Raw genomic sequence first — 18,359 nt, 5'->3', positions numbered from 1 at the left:
ATATATAAATGTGTTCCCCAGTAATCCCACTCCTAATAGAGAGACAGGATTATAAATAAATGTGTTCCCCAGTATTCCCACTCCTAATAGAGAGACAGGATCATATATAAATGTGTTCCCCAGTATTCCCTCTCCTAATAGAGAGACAGGATTATATATAAATGTGTTCCCCAGTATTCCCTCTCCTAATAGAGAGACAGGATCATATATAAATGTGTTCCCCAGTATTCCCTCTCCTAATAGACAGGATCATATATAAATGTGTTCCCCATTATTCCCTCTACTAATAGAGAGACAGGATTATATATACATGTGTTCCCCAGTATTCCCTCTCCTAATAGAGAGACAGGATCATATATAAATGTTCCCCAGTATTCCCACTCCTAATAGACAGGATTATATATAAATGTGTTCCCCAGTATTCCCACTCCTAATAGACATGATTATATATAAATGTGTTCCCCAGTATTCCCTCTCCTAATAGAGAGACAGGATCATATATAAATGTGTTCCCCAGTATTCCCACTCCTAATGGAGAGACAGGATTATATATAAATGTGTTCCCCAGTATTCCCACTCCTAATGGAGAGACAGGATCATATATAAATGTGTTCCCCAGTATTCCCACTCCTAATGGAGAGACAGGATCATATATAAATGTGTTCCCCAGTATTCCCACTCCTAATGGAGAGACAGGATCATATATAAATGTGTTCCCCAGTATTCCCACTCCTAATAGACAGGATTATATATAAATGTGTTCCCCAGTATTCCCACTCCTAATAGAGAGACAGGATCATATATAAATGTGTTCCCCAGTATTCCCTCTCCTAATAGAGAGACAGGATCATATATAAATGTGTTCCCCAGTATTCCCTCTCCTAATAGAGAGACAGGATCATATATAAATGTGTTCCCCAGTATTCCCTCTCCTAATAGAGAGACAGGATCACATATAAATGTGTTCCCCAGTATTCCCTCTCCTAGTAGAGACGGGATCATACATAAATGTGTTCCCCAGTATTCCCTCTCCTAATAGAGAGACAGGATCACATATAAATGTGTTCCCCAGTATTCCCTCTCCTAGTAGAGACGGGATCATACATAAATGTGTTCCCCAGTATTCCCACTCCTAATAGAGAGACAGGATCATATATAAATGTGTTCCCCAGTATTCCCTCTCCTTATAGACAGGATCATATATAAATGTGTTCCCACTCCTAATAGAGAGACAGGATCATATATAAATGTGTTCCCACTCCTAATAGAGAGACAGGATCATATATAAATGTGTTCCCCAGTATTCCCTCTCCTTATAGACAGGATCATATATAAATGTGTTCCCCAGTATTCCCACTCCTAATAGAGAGACAGGATCATATATAAATGTGTTCCCACTCCTAATAGAGAGACAAGATCATATATAAATGTGTTCCCCAGTATTCCCTCTCCTAATAGAGAGACAGGATCATGTATAAATGTATTCCCCAGTATTCCCTCTCCTAATAGAGAGACAGGGTCATATATAAATGTATTCCCCAGTATTCCCTCTCCTAATAGAGAGACAGGATCATGTATAAATGTGTTCCCCAGTATTCCCACTCCTAATAGAGAGACAGGATCATATATAAATGTGTTCCCCAGTATTCCCTCTCCTAATAGAGAGACAGGATCATATATAAATGTGTTCCCCAGTATTCCCACTCCTAATAGAGAGACAGGATCATATATAAATGTGTTCCCCAGTATTCCCACTCCTTATAGACAGGATCATATATAAATGTGTTCCCACTCCTAATAGAGAGACAGGATCATATATAAATGTGTTCCCCAGTATTCCCTCTCCCAATAGACAGGATCATGTATAAATGTGTTCCCCAGTATTCCCTCTCCTAATAGACAGGATCATATATAAATGTGTTCCCCAGTATTCCCTCTCCTAATAGACAGGATCATATATAAATGTGTTCCCCAGTATTCCCTCTCCTAATAGACAGGATCATATATACATGTGTTCCCCAGTATTCCCTCTCCTAGTAGAGACAGGATCATATATAAATGTGTTCCCCAGTATTCCCTCTCCTAGTAGAGTCAGGATCATATATAAATGTGTTCCCCAGTATTCCCTCTCCTAGTAGAGACAGGATCATATATAAATGTGTTCCCTAGTATTCCCTCTCCTAGTAGAGACAGGATCATATATAAATGTGTTCCCCAGTATTCCCACTCCTAATAGAGAGACAGGATTATATATAAATGTGTTCCCCAGTATTCCCACTCCTAATAGAGAGACAGGATTATATATAAATGTGTTCCCCAGTATTCCCACTCCTAATAGAGAGACAGGATTATATATAAATGTGTTCCCCAGTATTCCCACTCCTAATAGACAGGATCATATATAAATGTGTTCCCACTCCTAATAGAGAGACAGGATCATATATAAATGTGTTCCCCAGTATTCCCTCTCCCAATAGACAGGATCATGTATAAATGTGTTCCCCAGTATTCCCTCTCCTAATAGACAGGATCATATATAAATGTGTTCCCCAGTATTCCCTCTCCTAATAGACAGGATCATATATAAATGTGTTCCCCAGTATTCCCTCTCCTAATAGACAGGATCATATATAAATGTGTTCCCCAGTATTCCCTCTCCTAATAGACAGGATCATATATACATGTGTTCCCCAGTATTCCCTCTCCTAGTAGAGACAGGATCATATATAAATGTGTTCCCCAGTATCCCCTCTCCTAGTAGAGACAGGATCATATATAAATGTGTTCCCCAGTATTCCCTCTCCTAGTAGACAGGATCATATATAAATGTGTTCCCCAGTATTCCCTCTCCTAGTAGAGACAGGATCATATATAAATGTGTTCCCCAGTATTCCCACTCCTAATAGAGAGACAGGATTATATATAAATGTGTTCCCCAGTATTCCCACTCCTAATAGAGAGACAGGATTATATATAAATGTGTTCCCCAGTATTCCCACTCCTAATAGAGAGACAGGATCATATATAAATGTGTTCCCCAGTATTCCCTCTCCTAATAGACAGGATCATATATACATGTGTTCCCCAGTATTCCCTCTCCTAGTAGAGACAGGATCATATATAAATGTGTTCCCCAGTATCCCCTCTCCTAGTAGAGACAGGATCATATATAAATGTGTTCCCCAGTATTCCCTCTCCTAGTAGAGACAGGATCATATATAAATGTGTTCCCCAGTATTCCCTCTCCTAGTAGAGACAGGATCATATATAAATGTGTTCCCCAGTATTCCCACTCCTAATAGAGAGACAGGATTATATATAAATGTGTTCCCCAGTATTCCCACTCCTAATAGAGAGACAGGATTATATATAAATGTGTTCCCCAGTATTCCCACTCCTAATAGAGAGACAGGATTATATATAAATGTGTTCCCCAGTATTCCCACTCCTAATAGAGAGACAGGATTATATATAAATGTGTTCCCCAGTATTCCCACTCCTAATAGACAGGATTATATATAAATGTGTTCCCCAGTATTCCCACTCCTAATAGACAGGATTATATATAAATGTGTTCCCCAGTATTCCCACTCCTAATAGACAGGATTATATATAAATGTGTTCCCCAGTATTCCCTCTCCTAATAGAGAGACAGGATCATATATAAATGTGTTCCCCAGTATTCCCTCTCCCAATAGAGAGATAGGATCATATATACATGTGTTCCCCAGTATTCCCTCTCCTTATAGACAGGATCATATATAAATGTATTCCCTCTCCCAATAGAGAGACAGGATCATATATACATGTGTTCCCCAGTATTCCCTCTCCTAATAGACAGGATTATATATAAATGTGTTCCCCAGTATTCCCACTCCTAATAGACATGATTATATATAAATGTGTTCCCCAGTATTCCCACTCCTAATAGACATGATTATATATAAATGTGTTCCCCAGTATTCCCACTCCTAATAGAGAGACAGGATTATATATAAATGTGTTCCCCAGTATTCCCTCTCCTAATAGAGAGACAGGATCATATATAAATGTGTTCCCCAGTATTCCCTCTCCTAATAGAGAGACAGGATTATATATAAATGTGTTCCCCAGTATTCCCACTCTTAATGGAGAGACAGGATCATATATAAATGTGTTCCCCAGTATTCCCACTCCTAATAGAGAGACAGGATTATATATAAATGTGTTCCCCAGTATTCCCACTCCTAATAGAGAGACAGGATTATATATAAATGTGTTCCCCAGTATTCCCACTCCTAATAGAGAGACAGGATTATATATAAATGTGTTCCCCAGTATTCCCACTCCTAATAGAGAGACAGGATTATATATAAATGTGTTCCCCAGTATTCCCTCTCCTAATAGAGAGACAGGATCATATATAAATGTTCCCCAGTATTCCCTCTCCTAATAGAGAGACAGGATTATATATAAATGTGTTCCCCAGTATTCCCACTCTTAATGGAGAGACAGGATCATATATAAATGTGTTCCCCAGTATTCCCACTCCTAATAGACAGGATTATATATAAATGTATTCCCCAGTATTCCCACTCCTAATAGACAGGATTATATATAAATGTGTTCCCCAGTATTCCCACTCCTAATAGACAGGATTATATATAAATGTGTGCCCAGTATTCCCTCTCCTAATAGAGAGACAGGATCATATATAAATGTGTTCCCCAGTATTCCCTCTCCTAGTAGAGAGACAGGATTATATATACATGTGTTCCCCAGTATTCCCTCTCCTAATAGAGAGACAGGATCATATATACATGTGTTCCCCAGTATTCCCACTCCTAATAGAGAGACAGGATTATAAATAAATGTGTTCCCCAGTATTCCCACTCCTAATAGAGAGACAGGATCATATATAAATGTGTTCCCCAGTATTCCCTCTCCTAATAGAGAGACAGGATTATATATAAATGTGTTCCCCAGTATTCCCTCTCCTAATAGAGAGACAGGATCATATATAAATGTGTTCCCCAGTATTCCCTCTCCTAATAGACAGGATCATATATAAATGTGTTCCCCAGTATTCCCTCTCCTAATAGAGAGACAGGATTATATATACATGTGTTCCCCAGTATTCCCTCTCCTAATAGAGAGACAGGATCATATATAAATGTGTTCCCCAGTATTCCCACTCCTAATAGACAGGATTATATATAAATGTGTTCCCCAGTATTCCCACTCCTAATAGAGAGACAGGATTATATATAAATGTGTTCCCCAGTATTCCCACTCCTAATAGAGAGACAGGATTATATATAAATGTGTTCCCCAGTATTCCCACTCCTAATAGACAGGATTATATATAAATGTGTTCCCCAGTATTCCCACTCCTAATAGAGAGACAGGATTATATATAAATGTGTTCCCCAGTATTCCCACTCCTAATAGAGAGACAGGATTATATATAAATGTGTTCCCCAGTATTCCCACTCCTAATAGACATGATTATATATAAATGTGTTCCCCAGTATTCCCACTCCTAATAGACAGGATTATATATAAATGTATTCCCTCTCCTAATAGAGAGACAGGATCATATATAAATGTGTTCCCCAGTATTCCCTCTCCTAATAGAGAGACAGGATTATATATAAATGTGTTCCCCAGTATTCCCACTCCTAATGGAGAGACAGGATCATATATAAATGTGTTCCCCAGTATTCCCACTCCTAATAGAGAGACAGGATTATATATAAATGTGTTCCCCAGTATTCCCACTCCTAATAGACAGGATCATATATAAATGTGTTCCCCAGTATTCCCTCTCCTAATAGAGAGACAGGATTATATATAAATGTGTTCCCCAGTATTCCCTCTCCTAATAGAGAGACAGGATCATATATAAATGTGTTCCCCAGTATTCCCTCTCCTAATAGACAGGATCATATATAAATGTGTTCCCCAGTATTCCCTCTCCTAATAGAGAGACAGGATTATATATACATGTGTTCCCCAGTATTCCCTCTCCTAATAGAGAGACAGGATCATATATAAATGTGTTCCCCAGTATTCCCACTCCTAATAGACAGGATTATATATAAATGTGTTCCCCAGTATTCCCACTCCTAATAGACATGATTATATATAAATGTGTTCCCCAGTATTCCCACTCCTAATAGACAGGATTATATATAAATGTATTCCCTCTCCTAATAGAGAGACAGGATCATATATAAATGTGTTCCCCAGTATTCCCTCTCCTAATAGAGAGACAGGATTATATATAAATGTGTTCCCCAGTATTCCCACTCCTAATGGAGAGACAGGATCATATATAAATGTGTTCCCCAGTATTCCCACTCCTAATAGACAGGATTATATATAAATGTGTTCCCCAGTATTCCCACTCCTAATAGACAGGATCATATATAAATGTATTCCCACTCCTAATAGAGAGGATCATATATAAATGTGTTCCCCAGTATTCCCACTCCTAATAGACAGGATTATATATAAATGTGTTCCCCAGTATTCCCACTCCTAATAGAGAGGATCATATATAAATGTGTTCCCCAGTATTCCCTCTCCTAATAGAGAGACAGGATTATATATAAATGTGTTCCCCAGTATTCCCACTCCTAATGGAGAGACAGGATCATATATAAATGTGTTCCCCAGTATTCCCACTCCTAATAGACAGGATTATATATAAATGTGTTCCCCAGTATTCCCACTCCTAATAGACAGGATCATATATAAATGTGTTCCCCAGTATTCCCACTCCTAATAGAGAGGATCATATATAAATGTGTTCCCCAGTATTCCCACTCCTAATAGACAGGATTATATATAAATGTGTTCCCCAGTATTCCCACTCCTAATAGAGAGGATCATATATAAATGTGTTCCCCAGTATTCCCTCTCCTAATAGAGAGACAGGATCATATATAAATGTGTTCCCCAGTATTCCCTCTCCTAATAGACAGGATCATGTATAAATGTGTTCCCCAGTATTCCCTCTCCTAATAGAGAGACAGGATTATATATACATGTGTTCCCCAGTATTCCCTCTCCTAATAGAGAGACAGGATCATATATAAATGTGTTCCCCAGTATTCCCACTCCTAATAGACAGGATTATATATAAATGTGTTCCCCAGTATTCCCACTCCTAATAGACATGATTATATATAAATGTGTTCCCCAGTATTCCCACTCCTAATAGACAGGATTATATATAAATGTATTCCCTCTCCTAATAGAGAGACAGGATCATATATAAATGTGTTCCCCAGTATTCCCTCTCCTAATAGAGAGACAGGATTATATATAAATGTGTTCCCCAGTATTCCCACTCCTAATGGAGAGACAGGATCATATATAAATGTGTTCCCCAGTATTCCCACTCCTAATAGAGACAGGATTATATATAAATGTGTTCCCCAGTATTCCCACTCCTAATAGACAGGATTATATATAAATGTGTTCCCCAGTATTCCCTCTCCTAATAGAGAGACAGGATTATATATAAATGTGTTCCCCAGTATTCCCACTCCTAATGGAGAGACAGGATCATATATAAATGTGTTCCCCAGTATTCCCACTCCTAATAGAGAGACAGGATTATATATAAATGTGTTCCCCAGTATTCCCACTCCTAATAGACAGGATTATATATAAATGTGTTCCCCAGTATTCCCACTCCTAATAGACAGGATCATATATAAATGTGTTCCCCAGTATTCCCACTCCTAATAGAGGATCATATATAAATGTGTTCCCCAGTATTCCCACTCCTAATAGACAGGATTATATATAAATGTGTTCCCCAGTATTCCCACTCCTAATAGACAGGATTATATATAAATGTGTTCCCCAGTATTCCCACTCCTAATAGAGGATCATATATAAATGTGTTCCCCAGTATTCCCACTCCTAATAGACATGATTATATATAAATGTGTTCCCCAGTATTCCCACTCCTAATAGACATGATTATATATAAATGTGTTCCCCAGTATTCCCACTCCTAATAGAGAGACAGGATTATATATAAATGTGTTCCCCAGTATTCCCTCTCCTAATAGAGAGACAGGATCATATATAAATGTGTTCCCCAGTATTCCCTCTCCTAATAGAGAGACAGGATTATATATAAATGTGTTCCCCAGTATTCCCACTCTTAATGGAGAGACAGGATCATATATAAATGTGTTCCCCAGTATTCCCACTCCTAATAGAGAGACAGGATTATATATAAATGTGTTCCCCAGTATTCCCTCTCCTAATAGAGAGACAGGATCATATATAAATGTGTTCCCCAGTATTCCCACTCCTAATAGACAGGATTATATATAAATGTATTCCCCAGTATTCCCACTCCTAATAGACAGGATTATATATAAATGTGTTCCCCAGTATTCCCACTCCTAATAGACAGGATTATATATAAATGTGTGCCCAGTATTCCCTCTCCTAATAGAGAGACAGGATCATATATAAATGTGTTCCCCAGTATTCCCTCTCCTAGTAGAGAGACAGGATTATATATACATGTGTTCCCCAGTATTCCCTCTCCTAATAGAGAGACAGGATCATATATACATGTGTTCCCCAGTATTCCCACTCCTAATAGAGAGACAGGATTATAAATAAATGTGTTCCCCAGTATTCCCTCTCCTAATAGAGAGACAGGATTATATATAAATGTGTTCCCCAGTATTCCCTCTCCTAATAGAGAGACAGGATCATATATAAATGTGTTCCCCAGTATTCCCTCTCCTAATAGACAGGATCATATATAAATGTGTTCCCCAGTATTCCCTCTCCTAATAGAGAGACAGGATTATATATACATGTGTTCACCAGTATTCCCTCTCCTAATAGAGAGACAGGATCATATATAAATGTGTTCCCCAGTATTCCCACTCCTAATAGACAGGATTATATATAAATGTGTTCCCCAGTATTCCCTCTCCTAATGGAGAGACAGGATCATATATAAATGTGTTCCCCAGTATTCCCACTCCTAATAGACATGATTATATATAAATGTGTTCCCCAGTATTCCCACTCCTAATAGACAGGATTATATATAAATGTATTCCCTCTCCTAATAGAGAGACAGGATCATATATAAATGTGTTCCCCAGTATTCCCTCTCCTAATAGAGAGACAGGATTATATATAAATGTGTTCCCCAGTATTCCCACTCCTAATGGAGAGACAGGATCATATATAAATGTGTTCCCCAGTATTCCCTCTCCTAATAGAGAGACAGGATCATATATAAATGTGTTCCCCAGTATTCCCTCTCCTAATAGAGAGACAGGATTATATATACATGTGTTCCCCAGTATTCCCACTCCTAATAGAGAGGATCATATATAAATGTGTTCCCCAGTATTCCCACTCCTAATAGACAGGATTATATATAAATGTGTTCCCCAGTATTCCCACTCCTAATAGAGAGACAGGATCATATATAAATGTGTTCCCCAGTATTCCCTCTCCTAATAGACAGGATCATATATAAATGTGTTCCCCAGTATTCCCTCTCCTAATAGAGAGACAGGATCATATATAAATGTGTTCCCCAGTATTCCCTCTCCTAATAGACAGGATCATATATAAATGTGTTCCCCAGTATTCCCTCTCCTAATAGAGAGACAGGATTATATATACATGTGTTCCCCAGTATTCCCTCTCCTAATAGAGAGACAGGATCATATATAAATGTGTTCCCCAGTATTCCCACTCCTAATAGACAGGATTATATATAAATGTGTTCCCCAGTATTCCCACTCCTAATAGACATGATTATATATAAATGTGTTCCCCAGTATTCCCACTCCTAATAGACAGGATTATATATAAATGTATTCCCTCTCCTAATAGAGAGACAGGATCATATATAAATGTGTTCCCCAGTATTCCCTCTCCTAATAGAGAGACAGGATTATATATAAATGTGTTCCCCAGTATTCCCACTCCTAATGGAGAGACAGGATCATATATAAATGTGTTCCCCAGTATTCCCACTCCTAATAGAGAGACAGGATTATATATAAATGTGTTCCCCAGTATTCCCACTCCTAATAGACAGGATTATATATAAATGTGTTCCCCAGTATTCCCTCTCCTAATAGAGAGACAGGATTATATATAAATGTGTTCCCCAGTATTCCCACTCCTAATAGAGAGACAGGATTATATATAAATGTGTTCCCCAGTATTCCCTCTCCTAATAGAGAGGCAGGATCATATATAAATGTGTTCCCCAGTATTCCCTCTCCTAATAGACAGGATCATATATAAATGTGTTCCCCAGTATTCCCTCTCCTAATAGAGAGACAGGATTATATATACATGTGTTCCCCAGTATTCCCTCTCCTAATAGAGAGACAGGATCATATATAAATGTGTTCCCCAGTATTCCCACTCCTAATAGACAGGATTATATATAAATGTGTTCCCCAGTATTCCCACTCCTAATAGACATGATTATATATAAATGTGTTCCCCAGTATTCCCACTCCTAATAGACAGGATTATATATAAATGTATTCCCTCTCCTAATAGAGAGACAGGATCATATATAAATGTGTTCCCCAGTATTCCCTCTCCTAATAGAGAGACAGGATTATATATAAATGTGTTCCCCAGTATTCCCACTCCTAATGGAGAGACAGGATCATATATAAATGTGTTCCCCAGTATTCCCACTCCTAATAGAGAGACAGGATTATATATAAATGTGTTCCCCAGTATTCCCACTCCTAATAGACAGGATTATATATAAATGTGTTCCCCAGTATTCCCTCTCCTAATAGAGAGACAGGATTATATATAAATGTGTTCCCCAGTATTCCCACTCCTAATGGAGAGACAGGATCATATATAAATGTGTTCCCCAGTATTCCCACTCCTAATAGAGAGACAGGATTATATATAAATGTGTTCCCCAGTATTCCCACTCCTAATAGACAGGATTATATATAAATGTGTTCCCCAGTATTCCCACTCCTAATAGACAGGATTATATATAAATGTGTTCCCCAGTATTCCCACTCCTAATAGACAGGATTATATATAAATGTGTTCCCCAGTATTCCCTCTCCTAATAGAGACAGGATCATATATAAATGTGTTCCCCAGTATTCCCTCTCCTAGTAGAGAGACAGGATCATATATAAATGTGTTCCCCAGTATTCCCTCTCCTAATAGAGAGACAGGATCATATATAAATGTGTTCCCCAGTATTCCCTCTCCTAATAGAGAGACAGGATTATATATAAATGTGTTCCCCAGTATTCTCTCTCCTAATAGAGAGACAGGATCATATATAAATGTGTTCCCCAGTATTCCCTCTCCTAATAGAGAGACAGGATTATATATACATGTGTTCCCCAGTATTCCCTCTCCTAATAGAGAGACAGGATTATATATAAATGTGTTCCCCAGTATTCCCACTCCTAATAGACATGATTATATATAAATTTGTTCCCCAGTATTCCCACTCCTAATAGAGAGACAGGATCATATATAAATGTGTTCCCCAGTATTCCCTCTCCTAATAGAGAGACAGGATCATATATAAATGTGTTCCCCAGTATTCCCTCTCCTAATAGAGAGACAGGATTATATATAAATGTGTTCCCCAGTATTCCCACTCCTAATGGAGAGACAGGATTATATATAAATGTGTTCCCCAGTATTCCCACTCCTAATAGAGAGACAGGATTATATATAAATGTGTTCCCCAGTATTCCCACTCCTAATAGAGAGACAGGATTATATATAAATGTGTTCCCCAGTATTCCCACTCCTAATAGAGAGACAGGATTATATATAAATGTGTTCCCCAGTATTCCCTCTCCTAATAGAGAGACAGGATCATATATAAATGTGTTCCCCAGTATTCCCTCTCCTAATAGAGAGACAGGATCATATATAAATGTGTTCCCCAGTATTCCCTCTCCTAATAGAGAGACAGGATCATATATAAATGTGTTCCCCAGTATTCCCACTCCTAATAGACAGGATTATATATAAATGTGTTCCCCAGTATTCCCACTCCTAATAGACAGGATTATATATAAATGTGTTCCCCAGTATTCCCTCTCCCAATAGACAGGATCATGTATAAATGTGTTCCCCAGTATTCCCTCTCCCAATAGACAGGATCATGTATAAATGTGTTCCCCAGTATTCCCTCTCCTAATAGACAGGATCATATATACATGTGTTCCCCAGTAATTCCCTCTCCTAGTAGAGACAGGATCATATATACATGTGTTCCCCAGTATTCCTCTCCTAGTAGAGACAGGATCATATATAAATGTGTTCCCCAGTATTCCCTCTCCTAGTAGAGACAGGATCATATATAAATGTGTTCCCCAGTATTCCCTCTCCTAGTAGAGACAGGATCATATATAAATGTGTTCCCCAGTATTCCCTCTCCTAGTAGAGACAGGATCATATATAAATGTGTTCCCCAGTATTCCCTCTCCTAGTAGAGAGACAGGATCATATATAAATGTGTTCCCCAGTATTCCCTCTCCTAATAGACAGGATCATATATAAATGTATTCCCTCTCCTAGTAGAGAGACAGGATCATATATAAATGTGTTCCCCAGTATTCCCACTCCTAATAGACATGATTATATATAAATGTGTTCCCCAGTATTCCCACTCCTAATAGACAGGATTATATATAAATGTGTTCCCCAGTATTCCCTCTCCTAATAGAGAGACAGGATCATATATAAATGTGTTCCCCTGTATTCCCTCTCCTAATAGAGAGACAGGATTATATATAAATGTGTTCCCCAGTATTCCCACTCCTAATGGAGAGACAGGATCATATATAAATGTGTTCCCCAGTATTCCCACTCCTAATAGAGAGACAGGATTATATATAAATGTGTTCCCCAGTATTCCCTCTCCTAGTAGAGACAGGATCATATATAAATGTGTTCCCCTGTATTCCCACTCTTAATGTTCAGGATTATATATAAATGTGTTCCCCAGTATTCCCACTCCTAATAGAGAGACAGGATTATATATAAATGTGTTCCCCAGTATTCCCACTCCTAATAGAGAGACAGGATTATATATAAATGTGTTCCCACTCCTAATAGACAGGATCATATATAAATGTATTCCCTCTCCTAATAGAGAGACAGGATCATATATAAATGTATTCCCACTCCTAGTAGAGAGACAGGATCATGTATAAATGTGTTCCCCAGTATTCCCTCTCCTAATAGAGAGACAGGATCATGTATAAATGTGTTCCCAGTATTCCCTCTCCTAATAGACAGGATTATATATAAATGTGTTCCCTCTCCTAATAGACAGGATCATATATAAATGTGTTCCCTCTCCTAATAGACAGGAGACAGGATTATATATAAATGTGTTCCCTCTCCTAATAGACAGGATCATATATAAATGTGTTCCCTCTCCTAATAGACAGGATCATATATAAATGTGTTCCCCAGTATTCCCTCTCCTAATAGACAGGATCATATATAAATGTGTTCCCCAGTATTCCCTCTCCTAGTAGAGAGACAGGATTATATATAAATGTGTTCCCCAGTATTCCCACTCCTAGTAGAGAGACAGGATCATATATAAATGTGTTCCCCAGTATTCCCACTCCTAATAGAGACAGGATCATATATACATGTATTCCCTCTCCTAGTAGAGACAGGATCATATATAAATGTGTTCCCCAGTATTCCCTCTCCTAGTAGAGAGACAGGATCATATATAAATGTGTTCCCCAGTATTCCCACTCCTAATAGAGAGGATCATATATAAATGTGTTCCCCAGTATTCCCACTCCTAATAGACAGGATTATATATAAATGTGTTCCCCAGTATTCCCACTCCTAATAGAGAGGATCATATATAAATGTGTTCCCCAGTATTCCCACTCCTAATAGACAGGATCATATATAAATGTGTTCCCCAGTATTCCCACTCCTAATAGAGAGGATCATATATAAATGTGTTCCCCAGTATTCCCACTCCTAATAGACAGGATTATATATAAATGTGTTCCCCAGTATTCCCACTCCTAATAGAGAGACAGGATCATATATAAATGTGTTCCCCAGTATTCCCTCTCCTAATAGAGAGACAGGATTATATATAAATGTGTTCCCCAGTATTCCCTCTCCTAATAGAGAGACAGGATCATATATAAATGTGTTCCCCAGTATTCCCTCTCCTAATAGACAGGATCATATATAAATGTGTTCCCCAGTATTCCCTCTCCTAATAGAGACAGGATTATATATACATGTGTTCCCCAGTATTCCCTCTCCTAATAGAGAGACAGGATCATATATAAATGTGTTCCCCAGTATTCCCACTCCTAATAGACAGGATTATATATAAATGTGTTCCCCAGTATTCCCACTCCTAATAGACATGATTATATATAAATGTGTTCCCCAGTATTCCCACTCCTAATAGACAGGATTATATATAAATGTATTCCCTCTCCTAATAGAGAGACAGGATCATATATAAATGTGTTCCCCAGTATTCCCTCTCCTAATACAGAGACAGGATTATATATAAATGTGTTCCCCAGTATTCCCACTCCTAATGGAGAGACAGGATCATATATAAATGTGTTCCCCAGTATTCCCACTCCTAATAGAGAGACAGGATTATATATAAATGTGTTCCCCAGTATTCCCACTCCTAATAGACAGGATTATATATAAATGTGTTCCCCAGTATTCCCTCTCCTAATAGAGAGACAGGATTATATATAAATGTGTTCCCCAGTATTCCCACTCCTAATGGAGAGACAGGATCATATATAAATGTGTTCCCCAGTATTCCCACTCCTAATAGAGAGACAGGATTATATATAAATGTGTTCCCCAGTATTCCCACTCCTAATAGACAGGATTATATATAAATGTGTTCCCCAGTATTCCCACTCCTAATAGACAGGATTATATATAAATGTGTTCCCCAGTATTCCCACTCCTAATAGACAGGATTATATATAAATGTGTTCCCCAGTATTCCCACTCCTAATAGACAGGATTATATATAAATGTGTTCCCCAGTATTCCCTCTCCTAATAGAGAGACAGGATCATATATAAATGTGTTCCCCAGTATTCCCTCTCCTAGTAGAGAGACAGGATCATATATAAATGTGTTCCCCAGTATTCCCTCTCCTAATAGAGAGACAGGATCATATATAAATGTGTTCCCCAGTATTCCCTCTCCTAATAGAGAGACAGGATTATATATAAATGTGTTCCCCAGTATTCTCTCTCCTAATAGAGAGACAGGATTATATATACATGTGTTCCCCAGTATTCCCTCTCCTAATAGAGAGACAGGATTATATATAAATGTGTTCCCCAGTATTCCCACTCCTAATAGACATGATTATATATAAATGTGTTCCCCAGTATTCCCACTCCTAATAGAGAGACAGGATCATATATAAATGTGTTCCCCAGTATTCCCTCTCCTAATAGAGAGACAGGATCATATATAAATGTGTTCCCCAGTATTCCCTCTCCTAATAGAGAGACAGGATTATATATAAATGTGTTCCCCAGTATTCCCACTCCTAATGGAGAGACAGGATTATATATAAATGTGTTCCCCAGTATTCCCACTCCTAATAGAGAGACAGGATTATATATAAATGTGTTCCCCAGTATTCCCACTCCTAATAGAGAGACAGGATTATATATAAATGTGTTCCCCAGTATTCCCACTCCTAATAGAGAGACAGGATTATATATAAATGTGTTCCCCAGTATTCCCTCTCCTAATAGAGAGACAGGATCATATATAAATGTGTTCCCCAGTATTCCCTCTCCTAATAGAGAGACAGGATCATATATAAATGTGTTCCCCAGTATTCCCTCCCCAAATTAGAGTCAGGATCATATATAAATGTGTTCCCCAGTATTCCCACTCCTAATAGACAGGATTATATATAAATGTGTTCCCCAGTATTCCCACTCCTAATAGACAGGATTATATATAAATGTGTTCCCCAGTATTCCCTCTCCCAATAGACAGGATCATGTATAAATGTGTTCCCCAGTATTCCCTCTCCCAATAGACAGGATCATGTATAAATGTGTTCCCCAGTATTCCCTCTCCTAATAGACAGGATCATATATACATGTGTTCCCCAGTAATTCCCTCTCCTAGTAGAGACAGGATCATATATACATGTGTTCCCCAGTATTCCCTCTCCTAGTAGAGACAGGATCATATATAAATGTGTTCCCCAGTATTCCCTCTCCTAGTAGAGACAGGATCATATATAAATGTGTTCCCCAGTATTCCCTCTCCTAGTAGAGACAGGATCATATATAAATGTGTTCCCCAGTATTCCCTCTCCTAGTAGAGACAGGATCATATATAAATGTGTTCCCCAGTATTCCCTCTCCTAGTAGAGAGACAGGATCATATATAAATGTGTTCCCCAGTATTCCCTCTCCTAATAGACAGGATCATATATAAATGTATTCCCTCTCCTAGTAGAGAGACAGGATCATATATAAATGTGTTCCCCAGTATTCCCACTCCTAATAGACATGATTATATATAAATGTGTTCCCCAGTATTCCCACTCCTAATAGACAGGATTATATATAAATGTGTTCCCCAGTATTCCCTCTCCTAATAGAGAGACAGGATCATATATAAATGTGTTCCCCTGTATTCCCTCTCCTAATAGAGAGACAGGATTATATATAAATGTGTTCCCCAGTATTCCCACTCCTAATGGAGAGACAGGATCATATATAAATGTGTTCCCCAGTATTCCCACTCCTAATAGAGAGACAGGATTATATATAAATGTGTTCCCCAGTATTCCCTCTCCTAGTAGAGACAGGATCATATATAAATGTGTTCCCCTGTATTCCCACTCTTAATGTTCAGGATTATATATAAATGTGTTCCCCAGTATTCCCACTCCTAATAGAGAGACAGGATTATATATAAATGTGTTCCCCAGTATTCCCACTCCTAATAGAGAGACAGGATTATATATAAATGTGTTCCCACTCCTAATAGACAGGATCATATATAAATGTATTCCCTCTCCTAATAGAGAGACAGGATCATATATAAATGTATTCCCACTCCTAGTAGAGAGACAGGATCATGTATAAATGTGTTCCCCAGTATTCCCTCTCCTAATAGAGAGACAGGATCATGTATAAATGTGTTCCCCAGTATTCCCTCTCCTAATAGACAGGATTATATATAAATGTGTTCCCTCTCCTAATAGACAGGATCATATATAAATGTGTTCCCTCTCCTAATAGACAGGAGACAGGATTATATATAAATGTGTTCCCTCTCCTAATAGACAGGATCATATATAAATGTGTTCCCTCTCCTAATAGACAGGATCATATATAAATGTGTTCCCCAGTATTCCCTCTCCTAATAGACAGGATCATATATAAATGTGTTCCCCAGTATTCCCTCTCCTAGTAGAGAGACAGGATTATATATAAATGTGTTCCCCAGTATTCCCACTCCTAGTAGAGAGACAGGATCATATATAAATGTGTTCCCCAGTATTCCCACTCCTAATAGAGACAGGATCATATATACATGTATTCCCTCTCCTAGTAGAGACAGGATCATATATAAATGTGTTCCCCAGTATTCCCTCTCCTAGTAGAGACAGGATCATATATAAATGTGTTCCCCAGTATTCCCACTCCTAATAGACAGGATCATATATAAATGTGTTCCCCAGTATTCCCACTCCTAGTAGAGAGACAGGATCATATATAAATGTGTTCCCCAGTATTCCCTCTCCTAATAGAGAGACAGGATCATATATAAATGTGTTCCCCAGTATTCCCACTCCTAGTAGAGAGACAGGATCATATATAAATGTGTTCCCCAGTATTCCCTCTCCTAGTAGAGAGACAGGATCATATATAAATGTGTTCCCCAGTATTCCCTCTCCTAATAGAGAGACAGGATCATATATACATGTATTCCCACTCCTAATAGAGAGACAGGATCATATATAAATGTAAGCAAGATTTGATATGATTGTTTTAGTCAATTTGCAGTCTCCAAATGATTTGTAAATATGTTATGTCCTTCTGACCGTCCATCTGCTCAGGAAGCCATCGTCCCGTGGCTGAATCCAGTTGATGATCCCCTATAACCCTCATTAAAGTGTGTGTGTGTGTGTGTGTGTGTGTGTGTGTGTGTGTGTGTGTGTGTGTGTGTGTGTGTGTGTGTGTGTGTGTGTGTGTGTGTGTGTGTGTGTGTGTGTGTGTGTGTGTGTGTGTGTGTGTGTGTGTGTGCAGACGAAGAGGCGTTTTGCCAAGGAGTGG

The 18,359-nt window shown here is 38.3% G+C and overlaps 1 protein-coding gene across 1 annotated transcript in view; it reads left to right on the top strand.

The window, feature by feature from the left end:
• The window catches only part of LOC124022756 (cdc42-interacting protein 4 homolog), a gene marked incomplete at its 3' end in the record, with an annotated part of 41,713 nt that overhangs the window by 16,144 nt on the left and 7,210 nt on the right, over positions 1-18,359 (top strand). The window contains exon 6 of the mRNA XM_046337445.1: positions 18,333-18,359. This exon is cut by the window's right edge and continues 78 nt beyond it. Within this exon, the coding sequence (XP_046193401.1) occupies positions 18,333-18,359 (27 nt within the window). The remainder of the gene's footprint in view (positions 1-18,332) is intronic.

The sequence above is a fragment of the Oncorhynchus gorbuscha genome, unplaced genomic scaffold (genome assembly GCF_021184085.1).
Source record: "Oncorhynchus gorbuscha isolate QuinsamMale2020 ecotype Even-year unplaced genomic scaffold, OgorEven_v1.0 Un_scaffold_1412, whole genome shotgun sequence".
Taxonomy (NCBI): domain Eukaryota; kingdom Metazoa; phylum Chordata; class Actinopteri; order Salmoniformes; family Salmonidae; genus Oncorhynchus; species Oncorhynchus gorbuscha.
The sequence above is the reverse complement of the archived record's forward strand: the minus strand, read 5'-3'. Positions and strand labels throughout refer to the sequence as shown.